A 19,786-nucleotide genomic window follows, 5' to 3' on the forward strand; every position below is an offset into this window, starting at 1 on the left:
AAGTATCACTGCGCTCTCTCTAAAAGTTAGCTTTTGGATTAAATAGCTGGTTGTAAGGAAAACCTTAAACCATTGCAGCTCTCCCAAACTAAGCAATTTAAAACAAAATAAAAAGAAGTTATATATTATTTATTTGGTGCACCAAAAGAACACAAGTCAAGCTTACAGAAGACAAGAGCTAGTCATTATTAAAACATTAACTTTCAAAATAAGGAATATCTGTCTCTTAAATCATCCAACTTCATATGCATCTACCCATAATAAATCCTTAGAAATGTGCTATACCACAAATGCAAGCTTAAAAGTCACTTGAAAGCTTAAGATGTATATAATTTTAATAGTTTGGCTTGAACATACATACATATTTACCTTTAATGCATGCTGCACACACCTGCTCATACTGATAAATGAAGACATATATGCTGGTATTTAAGCAGTTACAGTCTAAAGCACAGGCTATTAACTGTCAAATATACAATGAGTGTTACAGTAATTGCAAAAACTGGAAAAAAAGGTACATAAGAACAAATTTAACCACCAATCACTGAAGGAAACATCCAAATACAAGAAGATTCAGTGGAAAAAAATCTGGACAGCACATTTAAAGTATCCACCTTAATAAAAGGAGAAGTGTCTGTGTGTGTGTGTCTGTTCGGTTGCTAGGTCCCAGTTATATGAGATTTCGTATGGCATTCGTAAAAGCAGTGGTAATGTTTATGATGCACCACCTGTTAGAATGACAATGAGATACATTATTACATGCATTACATAGTATATTCCCGTAGATGCTGTACTACAAAAGGTAACTCTGAATACATCCAACAGAAAGTAACAGCTGGACAGGCAGAAATCAGCTTGAAAGGACAAGTGACCATATGTGTTGGTTGGTAAGGTTAGGTAGAAAATTTAAAAAATAGGCAAAACATGTAGAACACGGATGTCGAACTCCGGTCCTTGAGTGCTGCAGGTTTTCATTCTAACCATCTTCTTCATTAGTGACCAGTTTTTGCTGCTAATTAACTTATTTCGCCTTAATTTTAATTAACTTGACTCAGGCCCCTTTGTTGTCTCTTTTTCTTTAATTAGCAGCCACACAATAATGAGACACAAAACAAGCCGCCATATTACCAGCTCACCTGTGCCCACCACACAATATCTGAAAATAAAGAAAGGTGATGGTCTCGGTAAGGTTGATCTCTCAGGTCACTAAAACATTTTGACGTTGTTCTTAGAGAAAAACAGAAAATCAACAGTTTTGGAAATGTGTGCTGTGGCAGAATGAGAGCAGCAACAAGCCATGGAATTAAATAATGAGTTTAATAAACAGCAAGAATTGGCTTCTCTTTAAGAAACCGACTGGTGTGAAATTGGTTGGAGTTTGAAGCCCCAGTTTAGCTGGTCATCTTTTGGCTCGTTTCATGTCTCATTTCTGTTTGGCTGTCATTTAATGAAGAAAAGAATCAACTCAGAGCACTGAATCCTTAAAAACAGGGCTATTAAAATGAAGGAAAAATAATTTAATTAGCAGTGAAAATTTGTCACTGATTAGAAAAAGGATTAGAATGAAAACCAGCAGACACTGCAGCCCTCCAGGCCCAGAGTTCAACACCCCTGATGTAGAAGGTGGTTAAAAACAAAAATAACCAATTAGGGTCTAAAAATAAGAAAATTGGTCTTATTGGCCTGCTCTGTTGTCCAACCTTATAGACTGTCAACAGCAGTGACGTAGTGACATTCTAGAACCCACTTGGGCTGCGAGAACAAAAATTACAGGTGTAATGACTGATAACTTTGTGTGGTGACCAAAGGATGATAAGAAAAAAACGATAAATCAATGCACAGGATGGGACACCAAATCCCCAACAGTAGTAAGCTAGAGTCAATAAACCAGGCTAATATGGTAGTAATCAACGCCACATTTTCCCAGGATAACACTACAAATGTAAGAGTGGTCAGTTCAACAAACAATGGTGCAATGGAGCTGCAAAAACGAGTAGCTCTATCCGAAAAGGAAAAGGATGCTGCAAGGGAAAGGGTTCAGATACATATTATTATACCAGACAAAAATTAAAAATCCATGTATTAAATAAAACAAAACATGAGGTCTACATTGATTACCTAGATTCCCACCCATTAGATGGATAGCACAGCTAGTTTAAGGATAAACAGACAAAAAAAGAGAGAGAAAGAAAAAGTGGAGGGCTGTAAAAAGCGCTGTAGTAATGGGTGAAGGTAACATTGGACAGAACACTAGTCCAACACATTTGCTTTGTATTGCATAATAAAAACCAATTTAGAAAACACGCATTTGATCATTAAATCATAATTTTACAGTTGGCACATATAAAGTAAAAGGGATTAATATTCTTTAAGGTGCTTTAATAAGAAAATAACCATTCATTTTCAGGTTAAATGAAACTATTCAAATATATGCCCAGACAATCAGTGCTGCTTTTAGCACGCAACATGCGTAATTATCTAATAATCAATATTGTGAATGTGGTCTTCCACTAATTATGGGTAATATGAGCCAATTCCTAAACATTTAAAACACATTGCCTCTGACTATACAACATTACAATGTTATACTAATACTGGAATAAAACAAGCACAAAGAGCTCAAGTTATGTTCTTGTTTAAGTGCTATAAAAATGGAGCAAAACAAATCACACTTCTGTTTAGAATGATCATGTATCATTTAAGCCAATTACAGAATATCTAGTTTAATTATCACTGAATCTAATTCTGCCTAAATGATTTTGTAAACTAAGTTCTTAGATGGATTCAGTAATTCTGATTCCATACAACTTAACAATGGCCTGTAACATGTAGTGTTTTTTTTCCCCTGTATCATTTACACATGCACTTTTTCTCATGAAAAACATTAAGCGTTTACTGAAATTTACAATATATTTGTTTTCTTGTAAATATATATTAATACTAGTTACTGCTCAAATTGCCCAGTTACTTGGAACCATACTTACCTCACTGTCCACGCTTTCATACTTCAATCCAACTAAATAAGTCAGTTTTAAACTAAAGTTAAAATTCACAAAACCTGGCCCTACTAACAATCTGCTGAATATTAATGAAAAACATTTATTTAACAGACTCATGACATACATTAAAGAGGCAGATAAATCAAACATACTCCTGGGGCCTCATGTATAAAACTTTGTTTAGATTCTTTACTAAAAGTTTGCTTACGGTAGAAAGGCAAAAACAGCACTTTCAACCACTCCCTGTCACTTCCCGCCAGTAACCGTGCATGGCTTAACAAGCACTCTTTATGAACAGTCATGAGCTAATCATCATAAAATATGGCCAAGTTCCTGAGTGAGATCTTTACTTTCAAACCAGAAAACGAAACTTCAATAAATGTGAATTTGAGGCATTATGGATGCATTATGTTACTAAAATAAGTCTCAAATAAAGTGTTTTTTCCCCTCATTTGTTAAGGCAATAATTAATGTAATATGTGTGTTCATCCTGCAATGTGCTGGTGCTTTGTCCAGGCAATTTTCCTACAAGACTAAGATAGGCTCCAGCTGCACCCTGCCCTGGATACGTGGGTTTAAAGGATGAATCAATAAATGCTATAAAATGCCCTGCCCAAAGAACTCTAACATGCACGTCTTCAGTCCTTAAAACAGACAGGGGATTTTCTCTGTACACTTTTAATTATAGGTTAGTAAACGGTTTTATGGTTCACTTGAGAGAAGTTATTTTGACTTTTGACTAGCATAGAGCATCATTCTCTTTTACTTCCCTTAAAGATACTCCCGTTATCAAACAAATCCTCAGTTGTTAGCATTAGCAATTAAATATTAGTGCATGTAGTAGCAAATTATGCCTGCCAATACAAACAGCAGCACTGAGGTGTAAGGAAATCTCTTAAAACATCATACTGTGATGAAATATTTAAAAAACAAAAATGTGAGGAGTCTCTGTGATGAAGCAAACAAATAACATTACAACTTCCAAATCAGTTAAATTCACATACCGAATGTTACACTATTCATACTTTAAGTTCTTAAAATAAGAAAGTGCTTATTTGCCACAATTGAAGAGCTCAGTTCCAAAATCAGCTAAGTATAAAAGATAAATTTTGGCGATAAATAGGAAAATCTGGGTCCATAAGCAGATTTTGAAAGTAAATCCCTAAAACTATAGCGCAACACTGTTGCAATTAGCAGGTTTTGAAGCTCAAACATATTTTCGGCACATGACCAACTGCATGAAAAGTCACAATCTCGTGTTCACTAAATTTTACCAAAAGGTGTAATTAGCAGATTTTGGAACTCACATCTTCAATTACAATATGTAGTCAAACAAACTTAAAAACATGTTTTCTGTAATTTAAATATCATTAATGGTATGCATGACCTTTTTCATGATAAAGACTGACTCACAAGCCGATTCAGATGTCCTTGTGTTTATGTTAGGTAGAATGCCTAGAGGGGGCTGGGCGGTCTCATGGCCTAGGAGCCCCTGCAGATTTTTATTATTTTTTCCAGCCGTCTGGAGTTTTTTTTTTCCCTTTTTCTGTCCTCCCTGGCCATTAGACCTTACTTTTATTCTATGTTAATTAGTGTTCCCAAAATTTATTTTATTTATTTTGTCTTTTTTCCCTTTCTTCATCATGTAAAACACTTTGAGCTACATCATTTGTATGAAAATGTGCTATATAAATAAATGTTGTTGTTGTCCTAGAGCTGTCCACTTGGAGTTGTGTGCTGAAAAAGAGCCTATATTATAGAGTTCACCATGTGGAAATTATTCAGTACCTGTTCTGTTATAGGTTTAGAACAACTGGGTTTAAAAAAATGGATTGAAGATGGATGGACCGACATCAAAATAGAACTGACATTTTATTGAAATATGCAATGAAACCAGATTTTTTGTTCACTTCATTGTCCTGCTGCCTGGAGTCTCTAAAATGCAAACACCAAAAAGGTCTGCAAAGGACTTGCGAATGGTTGAAACTTTAAGCCAATTTCTAAGCTAAGTCTGTGTTTTATAAATAAAAACTTTTGCATATAAATAGCTTACATGTTTCCGAGCATAAGCAAGTTTTATACTTGAGGCCCCAGATATCTAATACAAAATTTCTGCATTGAGCCTGCAAATCCCTGCATGTTTTGGAAATGTTAATGATAGAATGTAAACAAGGAAGGAAGCAAAATTTAACTTGCTTTATGATGATAGATGGAAAATGAGCATGTGTTCTCTTATACCAAAGCTAAGAGAAATAAACAAGTTAAGAATATTTAATCACCCTATTGCATTATTTCAGTAATACTTGTATATCAGTTAAGAGCAAACATACTGCATCAAGGAACATATCCTGGTTCCTCAAAAGGTAATACATATTTATTACTTGCTATGGCAACTTCAAACTATACACAAAATATCCATAAGATGACGGGGTTGTGACCAGCTAGGTTTGTTACTCAGTCGCACAGATGCATGATGTTAATGAGACCAGGGTTCATTCTCCATGTCCTCCATGGAGCTTGCATGTTCTCCCTGTTGTCTGCGGGGGTTTCCTCTAGGTACCCCAGTTTCCTCCCACAGTCCAAAGAAATGCAGGTTAGGTGGATTGCTGAAGCCAAATTGGCCCTAGTATGTATGCGTGTGTGTGCTCACCCTATGATGGACCGGTGCTCTGTCCAGGGAAACTGCCCGTGCCTTTTGCCCTGTGCTTGCTGGGATAGACTCCAAACCCTCCCCACCTCAACCCGTGACCTTACTCTGGATTAAGCAGACTTTGAAAATGGTATGGTTTGTTAATATATCATAAAAGCAACATGTATAATATATTCCATTGGCATGTGCTGTGGTCGGCTTTAATATAGGACCATATTAGTCACTGACAGCCACAGTGGAACTCTGCAGAAGAGTCTTTAATTGTGCTGTAACTGCATCCAACACATGCCACATGATACCATGCATCACAATCATCACACTGAACCCACTGTACGGTTTCCTCTTGTGGGAAATGGCAACGCTGGGCAGCACATGGTTCTCCATGAACTGTTTCAGATGGCAGCCATCTCATTTTTCTTCCACTCTGAACAGGACATTGAGAATGATAAATTTCACAACCAGAAACCTTAGGGGACATCTCCCCATAATGAGCATGTGAAACCACTTGGTCAACTGGATGTTTTCTTGGTCTTCCACGCCTTTTCCTAAAATTAAAAAAGGGGTTTTAGTTTAGTGGCATCCATGTTATGAAATAATCTGAACATTTCTAGGAAAAAACAATTGCACGGTCATGTAACTTGTCTTGGTTAAAGGTCATACAGTGAATTAGTGGTAGAGATCAATCTTTCATCTTTATATACTACCAAACAAATGGTTGCTGACATTACATTTACCTGTTTATGTTTCAAAATTATGTTTTCAATTTATATTGAACATCATTTTTTCATATTATAATTATAGTCATTGAATGGTATGCTGGGTAGATAAGTTGAAGTGTACTTAACAAGGATACATTGAATTAAAAAACACAAGTAAAATGGGGTAGGGGTACCTATGGGGGCAATACGGTTTGTACAGCTACCTTATAAGTCCATCACCCTAGATTTGAGTCCCATAACAAGCGAATTTCCCTCCTTTTGTGTGCATGTGTTTCGCTCCAGGTACCCCTATTTCCGTCCACATCCCTAAAGACAAACGTGACAATGCACTGGAAATCTCATTTTGCTCTAGTGTCATTAACTGTGCATTTGGGTTGCAAGGGACAGGAGTTTATTTCAGTAGAATCAGGTGCAAGACAGGTACTAACCCTGGATAGAATGCTGCATTGAGAAAGTATGAAAAATGCATGAAACGCAAAGATTTTCACAGAATTATCATGCTGCGGTAATTTAGAAAGGCCATTCTAAAAGTTTTTAAATTTGAGGAAAAAAAAAAAATCAGAATACAGTATCTAAAGAAAACTTTGGAAAATGTGAAGAATATAGATTGTATATTAGCAGCAACACTGCTACCTCTACAGAAATCTAGTAAAAAAAGAATTAATAGAAATAAAGGAAATTAATGTTACTTTTTACAAAACATCTCTTTATATAATAAGTGGACTTGCTACAGCTTGCAGATCTCTCAGTCCTCAAACCCACAGTTCACACATGTAATTTTAGTTATAAGATAAAGCATCCATGGCTTGAAATCTATGCTTGAATACGGTCTTAAGTGTAGACATTTTCTTCATGTTCAAATAGATCATTCTTCAGGCACTCTGGCTTACTTCTTAAATCCTAAAGTCGTGCATTAAATTGATAAATACATTCATAGAATGCCATGTGCGACTGAGCCTTGCGATAGACTACTGTCCTATTCAGAGTTGGCACCTGCCTTGCACCCAGTGCTACTAGGATATGATCCATTGGACAGCAACCCTAAACTGAATTAAGCTGGTTTTTAAAGGTTAATGTTATTAATAAACCTTTTGCCATCTGTTCTGTTACTTACCCAGTAGGCGTGATATGCAACTTTTGGAGCATTTTTCGATTTGCTTCACCTTGTGCTTTATCAGTACTCTTCTTCCGCATCTCTATTCCTCTTTCTTGTTCACTCTTTAGGCGTATAGGAGGTGATGATGATGGGCCAAGTACATTATTACATTCTTTATTATTCTTCTCCCTTGTTAATGGTGAGTGATAAACTATATCACTATGAACCCTCCTACGCCTCCCCTGTGGTGCTGCATCACTCTGAAGGTGCTCGTCAGTGTTGGTCTGTGCAACTCTATACAGTTCATGTTCAGCATCTGACTCAGATTTGCAGTGTCTTCTTTTGGCTGCACTCTGCATTACTTCCTCTGAAAAGCGCTGTATTTCATCTTCCAACTCTGGTAATACAGTGTGAGCCGACTTCCTCCTGTTCTTGGACGCTCTTCCACCAGAAGATGAAGGGGAGGATAAGGATGATGGCTGAGATGATGCAGGCATGTGTAGGAAAATTCCTTCACTTGCGCTAACAGGAGGCAAGGTGAAGGCAAGTTTTGGCCGACTCATAGCTACATTTGATTTTTCTGGATGAAAGGTTAGTGGTCGTGTTTGTAGTTTACTAATGCTACCGATTGAATTAAGTATAAGTGTGGCTCGACCTCCTGGTGATGAAGTCAGTGGTCGGCGAGTGAGCTCTTTCACTCCTTCTTTGCTGGGGGAGACAGGGGTGAAGCCATGTGGCACCAAGGAACTTTTCAAGGAAGCAGAATTAGTGACCTTTGGTTTGGTGATTGCATCAAAATCCTGAGGTCGCAGTTGAACCTTCTGAAAGAGGAAATAGAATTCACAGTGATCTTGTGGAGAGACATTATAACCAGGTAGATCTTCTTGCAATCCAAAAATCAAGGTATCTCCATCATTGAGCTCCACACGTTCCCCTCGTTGCAAACGCATGTCATTCACCAATGTACCTAGAAAAACAGAATTCAAATGGTAAGCAAAAGTTTCAATCTATTCATCAAAGTGGTAAATACAGCAGCACCTCATAAATCACCTACAATCCTAACCAAAGCATTCACAACTACAACAAAATTTTTTTTCATAAATATGGTAACCTGAGGATAATACAATTCTAAAGAAAATAAGATGTTTACAGAAGAACTACTTTAGCATTCACCTGTAAATGGTGCAAGTTTTAAAACCTGTAATTACTTTGTTAATGGATTTGCAGGTGTTAGTTTCCATTGCAGAGCACAGAGCATGCAGGGACTGAACCACCAGTCCTCTTCTGTTAGGAAACTTTGAAAGGCTCTTTGTTAAATGTTAACAATTATAGCTTACTGCAAGGATTCCAAAGCAAAGTCTACACTAAAACTAGCCATATTACACAGATCTTCTAAAAGTTGCCCAAACACAATTACGAGACCTGCAGTGCCTGTATGAACTGTACAGCTGATCATTAACTGAGAATTAATAAAGCAAATTACAGTAAATTTTGATCCAAAATATCCACATATTGAAATAGAGAAAAGTGTTGTAATTATAGTAATGTACTACAGAGTTAAACCCCATGTTCTCTTTTAAGTGTAACAAAAACACATGAACTGAATAAAAGCAACAGATACTTTGCAACTGCCAAGCAAATTAAACCAAAGTAAGAAATACTGAAAGAAGTCAAAAATGACATATACTGTATAGTTAAAACAAAGCACTTCTTTCAAAAGTGACAATAATTACTTGGGCTAGATACTGCTAACTATTTGATAATACTTTCTTTACCTGTGACAGAATTATGAATGGCCTCAAACTGAAAATCTTACCATTTGTGCTATGATCCACAATGAAAACTCTCCAATCAGCAGTGGTGTTCTCCTCATCCCTCTCCGCCTGAATTTCTGCATGGAGCCTTGAAATAAGACAACTTTCAGACTGCAAGACCACATCACAAATGTCCACTTGCCTACCAAGACGAAATACACAGCGGGCCAAGGCGGGCCGAAAGGTGTACAAATCTTTGTTGGAGACACAGCTAGAGATTGGGGATGAACCAATCCTCAGAAGCTGGAAACATGGCTGCACCTCTGACAGCATCCCACCAAGCACCGCTTTTTACTTTACAATCTATTGTACTGAAGAACAAACAAATGGCACCTTCAAATCTCAACGTCTTCCATCTTCAGAGCTGCAAGGCAATTGAACACATAAGCGTAGGATTTAAAAACTTAACAACAGTAAGTATTGCGATTAATAAAGCAAGATATGTGTTGACGTACAGTAATGATTGTGATCATCAGCATATTATTAAATAACAGCTATCTTAAAAACTGAGCCCCCAAAATAACAAACATGAATGCTGAACCAAAAAAAGGAATAGTTCGGGTTTAAGAAGAAATATCGAATTAAGGTTGCTTTTGTGTGCAGATTTTGTAGCAAAATTAAACTTGGTATATAAAAACTGCAGCAGCTCATACGAACAAAAGAGTCACTAGAAAATTCACAGACATCGATTCTTATGAATAACAATTTGGCGTCTTTTCCAGGAATTCACTGTTTGATTAAGAAAAAAAATTAACAGGCATTATATTGTATATATATGTGTGTGTGTGTGTGTGTGTGCACACATACAGTAACACTTTTAATACCAACAGGATAAGCTGTTTACTTCCAATGTAATCGCTATCTATGCGTATTCATATATCGCTATATTCACACTCTGGAGTATTTCATAAAAGACACAGTGGTAAGATAGCTCTCAGCATGCTATAGAGTATTATGGAGTAAGCAGAAGTGTCTCAGTTACTTAATTCAACGTCGATGTTATTTAACACATTAAATACCAGTGATAGTTGCAACCCCAGCTGTTTCCGGTGTGAGTGATCGAAGTGCCTAACTTCATCGTCAAACTGCATTAAATCAATGACAAGAACAAATCAAGGAAAACGCTACTCAACGTTCGCACTTACCAGCGTTTTCTGATAGCCGCGAACTCTTTTGTTCATAAGTTAACAACTTCGTGCATTTACCCGTTTATCAAAAACACAATACAATCGAAAATGTTCACTTTTTGAACAATGTTCTGTCGATCGTAGTGATAATTGTTATTGCGCACCTTCTCTCCAGGAAGCACTTTGAAACTTGGCGCGCCCTAGCACTTAGCGCGAGATCTCTTCACGCTATGCCCGCCTTACCAACAGCCGGCGTCCATCGCAACCGGAACGCCCTTCTAATTTGAGCTTCGCAGGGAGCGACCACGCCTACTTGCCAAAGTCACTTCCTTCACAGTTATGATTGGTTACGATCTGTTGTCAATCTTTAATCTCTTCGCTACGGGCAAAAATAATCACGCCCCTTCCTCCAGTAAACGCGCCAAAACCCAAATGGACGCGGAATGTTTTCCAGTTACAACCAAATAAAAATGGAGGTAACTTACATTAAGGAACACACTGTAACGGAAGTACATTTTGTCTTGCCCATAGCCGGAAGGATTACCACGTGCGACTAGCTTGTTTTCCCGGCTACTTTGGCGCCGGTGATGATGTAAAGCTTGGAGTAATTAGTAACGTAGTGTATTCGACTAAAGTGGAAGACGAAGAAGGAAGTACGTATTAACATTACACAGATCATAAGTAGACTTACTTATGTTGTAATGGATGTAAAGAAAACTACAAGCGAAAAATTAAATCCTCCTACCGCCTTCTGTGCACCTAGCAAAACAGGTATCATTAAAATTTAAACAGATTATTTTCAAAACGTTGTGATATGCTAGTGATAAAAGCGACATTATTGATCAGATGCACATAATGAACTCTGTGGTATAGCTTTGTTTGCATCTGTTAAATGTATTGCTGTGTTTTGAGATAAATGTATATTTAAGTATTATGCAGTGTTCTTGTTGATGGCCAGCCAACCTACTTCGAACTATGTGTTCTCCAAAGCTAATGACTGATATAATTTTGATTTAATCATTTAAGATGTATAAATAGAACAACCTCTCATTTCCTCTTGTAAGAAGTTTTAAAATTGCTCGTTTTTCAGGTACAGACAGTCAAGAAGGCCTTGTGCCTCCGTCTCATTTTACCTCCAGAACGTGTTCAGCCACTGTTTTGGATAATGTTTTGGGTGGTGGCGAATCTAGATCGGTACCTTTCTGGAAGACGATTCCTTCGGATCTCCAGCAGTCATCGGTTGTGCTTAATCCCTGGATTGCTGATCCTCTGGAGCAAACGGCTATTTTGGATGTGCAAAATGATACCAGAACACTGAAGACCCAACAAAGGAAAGATTTAAAGCCAATGTTTACCATTCCAAATGAGAGATGCCAGAGAGCAAGGTGAGTTTAGTATATTAAAAAGCAAATCATTCAAAATTAATAGCAAGCGTTCATAGTATCCTGTCTCTTTAGTACAGTTGAAAACTTGTTTATGCGAAATGTATCTTTAGCATTTAGGAATTTTTCTTTAAACAGAGAATTATAGAAATATGGAATAAGTTAACGTGTAGTGTGGTGGACAGTAAGACTCCAGCGACAACCAGAACTCGACTTGATATTGTTTTGAAGAAAAGAGTGGATTGGCCAGCTTTATTGTTAAGTGGTTTCCTAACATACCTTTGGTCTTACTGTAGTTTCTTGTAACATCGAAAAGCATTGGCTTTTAAAGGCAGCGTCTGCCAGCACTGGATTATATTAAGTGTGTTTTGTAATATTGGGTTTACAAAATTTTCCAGAAGAATTGTTAAACAGCTGTGAAGTAAGTATTTGTGATAGTGCTGGTCTCACTTTTTTTTCTGTTTCAGCCTACAATGTGTGGTGGTTATGTAACATTTAAGTGTCATATCTCACGTGTCTAAACGTTATAAAGCTACTGTTTATAGAACCAGTAATACATTACATCAAAATAGCATCACTTTAGAAAAAGTTCCTTAAGGGCCTTTTATCAATTGTGCTATATTCCCATTATGTTTAAAGTGACTTGTTTTTGATTTTACTCTCATATGTATTTTCTTTATTTGCCTATTCAAATTAATTTTGCAAGTGATCCAGTATTGATTTTGAATGTGCCTTGGTTGGACAAAAATTATAAAAATAAATTTGTCAGATAGGACCTGATCAACTTGAATGCCAACAGTATGTCAGCTCCTGCACTATTTAATACATTGTTTTCAGTGCAGCATTTCTGGGGGTTTATCCACTGATGCTGGCAAAGAAGAGAACTATAAAATGACCAATCAAAGCTGTTGCTTTGAGTGTCATTGTCACTGCTCTATCTTGGCATAGAAACCAGTGAACACAATAGAGGAGCCAGGACCAGGGGAGTGAGATGTGAGATCAGGGCATTCTTAATGCTAAACAGTACTTTGAAAAGTTCAGAATCTTGTGGGGTATTAATTACTTATGTCACTGTTTATCTTCAAGACTCCTAGAAAAATTACCACTTGAGGCATGAAATTTCCATGAGAAAACTCATATGAATTAGGTTGTATCATATGATGTGGTGTTTTGTCTTTTTTATGTAGAGATATGATAGGTCAGAAAAAGTAGAGTTAGTGGGATAAGCCTTCAATCCCGGGTCATATTCAAGTTGCATATGTCTGCATTGCATTAGTGTACCAAATTGGAACTTACAGCTTTGTAACAAAAGAAAAGGCTGTGTGTTGTGATATAGCAATAGCTTAAGGTGAACTACAGATAATCCGTATTTTAAGGTCTTTTTGTTAATGATTAGTAAGCTTTGATAAGGAAAAACATTTCTTATGGACTTTTTACACAGATACATAAATAGTCAGTACTTTCTTTGTACTAAGGGGAAATCTAGCTTTTACAGAAGATGAAAAATATACAGACACATGCAGGAGTTACAAATAGAATGGGGGGGGGGGGATCAATTTTGACATACCTAATGATACGAGAGCAATCACAGTGAGACATATTGCCCTTTGCTTAAAGGACACACTGTTGTTGAGTAATTCATTGGCTTAAAGTACTTAATGATAGTGTATTATAGAGATGAGTGGCAGCATTGTTCATAATGGCCAGTAACTGACTAATAAATGCACCCAGGTGAAGTGCTGCCTTCAAAATCTACACACACACTCAACATTTTATTATGTTCTAAATAATACTGTCTTAAAGATAAACTCGTTTGATCTGTATTTAAAGGAAAGCATCTGTTGATATTTTTCCTAACATTTTCAGTAAACAGATATGTGCACTATTTGCAGGCTCACCAACCCTTTTTCACTTAAAAATCTCCAAGTGCTGATAATCATTTATCAGTTTGACTGGGAACTTTTACTTGCAAATGAAACTCTTTATTTTTCCAAAGTGCCAGTCAAAAAACAAGAATATTGTAAAGCATCAAAATAAATAAAATTTCAAAAACTGAAATGTCAATTTGCTGTGTTAGTCTCATCAGACCACAAGACTTTGTGCCACATCTGTTCTGTATCTTTCAAGTAACAGAATTTGAAGTTCTTTATGAACAAGGGCATTTTTTTTCCAACCATGGCTTCTTCTTTTTTTGCCACTCTTCTGTAAAGGCTTATTCTCATCTGCACAAAACTGGCAGCAGAGTAAAGATTATGTGTTTTGATTTCTCTAGCGGCTTCAGTACCATCCAGCAATCCTTGTTCAGGGGTTAGCTCAGAGATATGTAGGTAGATGATCCTATGGTATCCTGGATCAAATGTACTGACTGTTGGGCAGACCACAGTCTGTGAGAGTCAAGGACTGTGTTTATGATACAGATGTGAGCAACACTGGAGCACCACAAGGAACAGTCATGTCTCATTTTCCCTTCACGCTGTACACCTCTGACTACAAATATAACATCGGGTCATGTCCTTTGCAGAAATTCTCAAATGATTCTGCACTTATGGGGTGCATTGATAAGGGGGTGGGACAGAGTATAGAAGTCAGGTGGAGAACTTTGTTTCTTGGTGCAAAGAGAATGGTCTGCATCTTAACATCAGCAAAACCAAGGAACTGATTATTGACTTTTGCCGCACCAGAGAGCCTCGATGTCTGGTCACTGTTCAAGGTGTGTATGTAGAGGTGAGGTGGGGGTGGGGGTGTAGTGGTGTTGGTCCACATTAACAACAGGTTGGACTGGTTTCAGAACATAGAGGATCTATATAAGAAAGGGCAGAGCAGACTTTTTTTTCCCTTGGGAGACTGCATTACTTTAATGTGGGCAGTGACATCCTTAACATCTTTTATAACTCTCTGATGGCCAGTGCAGTTTTCTGCACTGTGGTGTGCTGGGCTGGTAACATCACTTCAAGAGCGGCCCAGCAAATCAACAAGCTAAGTTAGAGGACACACTCTGAACCCCCTGGAGGTCATAGCAAAGGAGATAATTAAATCAAACCCGAGTGCCATTATGAACAATTCTGCACATTCTTCCTGGTGTGTTAGCTAATTTTCGCCTGATTTCTCAATTGCCATTTGTGGCTAAAATATTAGATTTATATATAGAATCGAACGGTTCATGATCTTAACTCCAATAATTTATTTGAGATCTACCAATGTGACTTCAGGTGTTATCATGGTGTTGAGATGGCCCTCCTGAAAGCATGTAATGACATCTCTCTTATTATAGACTCACATGGGGCAGCAGTTCTTGTCCTCCTGGTCCTGGGCATCTGGTGGAGCTTAAAGGGGCTGCTCTTAACTGGTTCAGGTCATATCTTAACTGGTAGACACTTTTCAGTTCTTCTTTTTTGCCTACTGCTGTTAAATGTGGTGTTCTTCATGGATCCATTTTGGATCCTATTTTATTTTCTATATATCTTCATCCTGTAGGAGCTACTTTTAGGAAGTTTAATGTTTTGTTCCACTTTTATTCATTGCTGAAGACACACCAGTTTATATTCCTGTATGCAGTTCTGCAGTGAATCAGCTACACAATTGTCTTGTTGAACTAAGACATTGGATGGTTGACAATTTTCTTGATCTAAATCAAAATAAAGCGGAAATGCTGATAACTGGTTCTGCATCCAAAGCTCAAATTGGATTTGAACTTCTTGGCTGTTTCGTAGACTTTTGTGAACCTCAAGTTCAGAACCTTGGGGTTACTTTTGACAGCAACATTTTGAGAAACAAGATTAATTCTGTGGTCAAGAATTGCTTTTTCCAGCTTCTTGTTTTAGCCAGGGTTAAGCCGTTTTATTTCATCTCCTAGTGATCTTGAGAAAGTTACTTGTGCTTTTGTCTTTTCTTGGCTTGATTACTATAACTGTTGTTTTCTGGGATCAGTAGATCCCTGATATGCAGGTTGCAGTTGAGAATGGAATTTTTTTTTTGGGGGCAAAACATTTGCTTGTGTATCTCCAATTTTAGCCTGTTTACAATGGCTGCTAGTTAGCTTTAGAATTGATTGTTAAAATTTTGCTGCTGGTCTTTAGATCAGTACATGGGTATACACTCCTGCCTATCTATCTGAATTGTGTGGTATACACCAGCAATCCATAGAGCTTAGATCTACTGGTCAGTTGTCTCTTGTGGTCCTTCGTACCAAGTGCAGAACTAAGGGGGGGCAGTTGTTGCACCTCATCGGTGGAATTCTTTACCTAATTACATTAACGAGTCAGTTTCAATTGAATGGTTTAAAACTAGATTGAAGATGCATTTCTATTCTCTAACTTTCCATGACCTTCTGTGGTCCTGATGGTATCCCTCCTCTTAGTCATTTGTTTGTTTCAATTTACTGCTGGTTGTATTGTGTTTTATTGTATTTAATTCTGTTTATCATATTTATGTTTATTGTATGTTTTATTCTAAAGCACTTTGGCAACAGAATTATTAATGCGGTTTTAAATGCACTGTATAAATAAATTGACATTGATAGTAACAGCGAGTACTTTCAGCAAATTAGTAGTAGAAGTTAGTAGGCTTGGCACCAGATTTTTTGCAGCAGTTTTAAAAGATGTAGGAACGGTACCGGTGGTGAGAGAGGAATGAATTATAGCAGAAATAAGAGGGACCAGAGAGGGGAGGCAGGCTTTAACCAAAACTGTGGGAAGGGGGTCCGCTGACAAGTAGATGGCTTAGATTTACGGAAGAAATCTGAGATTTCTGAGAAGGTGGGAAGCTGGAAAGAGGAAAATGAGTGAGTAGGTGGGTGTAGTTCAGAGGAAATACTGAAAGAATCTGGACCAAGAGGTTGATGTATCCTCTGGATTTTCTCATTAAAAAAAGGACATAAGGGAATTACAACAGGAAGTTGAGTAGAGGTGAGATGGTAAAGAGTCTGGAGGTTGTGTAATATTAAGTAATGAAAACAATGGCTTGGTGTTACCTTAACTAGAAGAAATTAACTGAGTGTAATAGTTAGATTTGGTTTAAGCTAAACCATTCAAGTTGCCTAGCCTTGGCTTTCAGAAGCCAAAGTTCAGGCATAAACCAGGGGGCAGGAAAAAAAAGGAAAAAGATCTGTTTTTTAAAGGAGCAAGAGAATTAAGAATACCATTGAGTCCAGTGTTCTAGTATGAGACCTGTTCAAGAGTGGATAAATTCTAAAAGTCCATGTGGGAATCAATTCTAGAGGAAAGAAAATCCATGTTAAGATTCTTAATACTATGGAAAGATCTGAGACAGGGAAGCTTAGTAATAGAAAAAGTGAGTTTAGCATTAAATAAAATGAGAAAATAATCGGTTATGGTGAGTTTATCTGCTGTAGGATCAACAGGAGGACAACACCAAAGCAGCAGATCAGGTCCAAGATATGTCCTTTAGAATGGATAGGAACTTCAGTATACTGCTGGTATCCTGGTATGCTGGTATGGATTCATTAAGTTGAGAAAAGCTTGAGATTTTTGCCATGTCTCAGTTAAACAGAGAAACTCAAACTTACAGTCAATGAGGAGATCCTGGATGAGATGCCCCTTGCTCGTGAGTGAGCGGATGTTCAGTAGACCAAAGTTGACAGTGGTGCTGTCGCATTTGCAATGGTGATAGCCAACTGAGCTAGGCTGGCCAGGACTCTGTGGTCAGCAACCCTATCTGTGTTATGTGGAGGGTGCCAGGAGTTAGACCAGAAGGAGTTAATTCCTTTCAAGGTGTCCGATGTATCTCTGACGAGGGAGAAATATAATGTCCGGGTCAAAGTGCAGCACGCACAGCAGAGGGGCAGACTGGTGGAGACGCAATCAAAGAAGATCAGCAGCTGAGTACTGGAGCAGGCCCGTTGCAGGTTGGATAGTGAGCAACAGGAAAGACCAAACAAACATAAACCAGATGAATATCCTACCAGTCCACATTGTAGGTGAGGCCACAAGCAGCTCAGGCATCCAGAAAACAAACCAGGTAAGTTTTGAAATGGGGTTAGGCTGAAACTAGTCCATACACAGACACGCAGAGAAATCAGCAATATCACCAGCAAAATCACCAGTCTTCGCTAAAAATCATCAGTCTAGTTACCAGAGAGCAGTGGCGACCAGCCCCGCCAGCGTTCACTCCAACCGGAAGTTGTGTGCTGGCCTGCCAGCTTTGCAAACCTGGTAGTTCAGCTATGCTTTCTGGTAGCCCGGCTTTATATATGAGGTGGAGGGTTACCTGCAGCTTTCTATAGCAATGCTTGTTTGTAAAGTTTTATTGTATGTGAGTGCATAGCACTCTTCAACCACAATATAAACATACCTGGCATTTTGGAAGAGACTATATTAGCAAATAAAGGATTATTTCATGATGATGCATGGTCTTTTTCCAGTGTACACAAAAATATTTTATCAAAAATTAACTGAAATAATGCATTTATATTGTGTCCTCAAATTTTGTTTTCAGATTTCAGCTGTGGTAAGGTTAGTTCAAAAGACTTACCTGCTTGCATCAGTGTACATATTTGTTTGTATGTTGTATATTTCATGAAATGACTCGGCACTGCATCACCATTTGTTAGATATTGCAGGCTGAATAGTAAACCGTCTATTACTATGCTTTCTCACCTAAAATTAGTCTTGCCTGAAAACAAAATACCACTTTTATCTGTGGTTTTTGGATGCTCGCTCCATAAAGCACGGCACATTCTCTGATTTGGTTGTGATGCTGTTCTCTACCTGCGGTCATCGCTACTTTGCTGAATATCCTCCATATTTAATCCACTAAAAAAATGTTTCTAGTATTTGAAAAGTTATTTTCTATTTATGTCATAATGCAACTTCTAATAATAATGTATTTCACTTGTAACTGGTATCGAAACAGTATGGTTTTGCTAGTTTGTGTTTGTCTGTGTGCAGACCCATTTTTTAAAAAAAGCAGCGAAGGGAGGGCAAGTAAAGTAATCTCATGAGTGTATAATGGCATGATGAAGAGATGCACTTCAAATATTTTTACATGTGCTTTGATGATCTGTTGCCAGCTTGTGTTGCCTCGTGACATTATTTTTGCTGTGCTGCCCTTGCAACTAGGCATTAGATGGGGATTACGTCCTTCTGGAGCAGTATGAGCAGCTGTTTTAAAAGCGACAGCAAAGTTTAGATCATACATGAAGAATTGGGTCTGTTGTTTTTATCAGATTATTTGTGAGGAAATATTGCATGGACCAAAGATCTAAAACTTCTAGTAGCTTTGCAAGTTTAACATTTGGCTGTCCAGAATTTAAAACTGGTAGTGCTGGGTGTCAGTATTACCGATTTGTCCACCCATGTGCTCCACTTCACATCTACCGTTCCTCTGTGCAGACAGCAGCTTCAGGTTCCTGGTGTCCACATCACTGAAGCCTGTCCCAGCTAACATAGGGCGCATGGAATGAATGAACCCTTGGACAGTTTGCCAGTCCATCGTAGAGCGAACATGTGTGCACACACACAGGCCAATTTAGGATGGCCAGTTCACCTAACATGCATGTCTTTGGACAGTATGAGGAAACCAGAGCCCCAGATGAAATCCCACACGAGACACAGAGGTAACATGCCAACTCCAGGCAGAGAGGACCCAGGACATGAACCCTGGTCTCTTTACTACGAGGTAGCAGCACCACCGTGCCACCCTAGTCTTGCAGTGTATGTCACTATATAAAGATCTCTAATCTATAATATGAATATATTTTAAAATATCCAAAACAATTAAAATTTGATTGATTGAGAAATAGTGTTTTTCATTTGATTTGTAATTTTAAAATGCATGATTTATCTTTTAATCACTTTAATTATTTGCAACAAATTATGTCCATCACAGTCCTGTTAAACTTAATGAAGAGGACTTGCTTTGAAGAAGTTACATTTTTGATACTTTGGTTGACATATTTTTTGAAGTTTGTTTTGCTTCTGTCTAATCATTTTTTCGTACTAGGAAAAGTATTTCAGCAATATAGATCTTTTTTTTTTTTTCC

The 19,786-nt window shown here is 37.7% G+C and overlaps 2 protein-coding genes across 3 annotated transcripts in view; one reads left to right on the plus strand and one right to left on the minus strand.

Moving 5' to 3' along the window:
• Positions 1 to 4,272: 4,272 nt before the first annotated feature.
• On the minus strand, positions 4,273 to 10,638 carry tcf19l (transcription factor 19 (SC1), like). The gene is made up of 4 exons (XM_028808478.2): positions 10,424 to 10,638; positions 9,281 to 9,642; positions 7,483 to 8,431; positions 4,273 to 6,194 (listed from the first exon to the last, which is right to left on the minus strand). The coding sequence occupies exons 2-4, from the start codon at positions 9,549 to 9,551 to the stop codon at positions 5,870 to 5,872; spliced, it is 1,545 nt and encodes a 514-aa protein (XP_028664311.1). The 5' UTR covers positions 9,552 to 9,642; positions 10,424 to 10,638; the 3' UTR covers positions 4,273 to 5,869.
• Positions 10,639 to 10,809: 171 nt separating this feature from the next.
• cchcr1 (coiled-coil alpha-helical rod protein 1) overlaps positions 10,810 to 19,786 on the plus strand; it is a 144,364-nt gene continuing 135,387 nt past the window's right edge. Inside the window, exons 1-2 of one of the 2 annotated variants that reach the window (XM_028808466.2) lie at positions 10,810 to 11,176; positions 11,496 to 11,790. In XM_028808466.2, the coding sequence (XP_028664299.1) occupies positions 11,107 to 11,176; positions 11,496 to 11,790 (365 nt within the window). In that variant the 5' untranslated portion in view covers positions 10,810 to 11,106. The remainder of the gene's footprint in view (positions 11,177 to 11,495; positions 11,791 to 19,786) is intronic. The other variant, XM_051931961.1, reaches the window with a different exon arrangement.

Source organism: Erpetoichthys calabaricus, chromosome 1, assembly GCF_900747795.2.
Source record: "Erpetoichthys calabaricus chromosome 1, fErpCal1.3, whole genome shotgun sequence".
In the NCBI taxonomy this organism is placed as follows: Eukaryota; Metazoa; Chordata; class Cladistia; order Polypteriformes; family Polypteridae; genus Erpetoichthys; species Erpetoichthys calabaricus.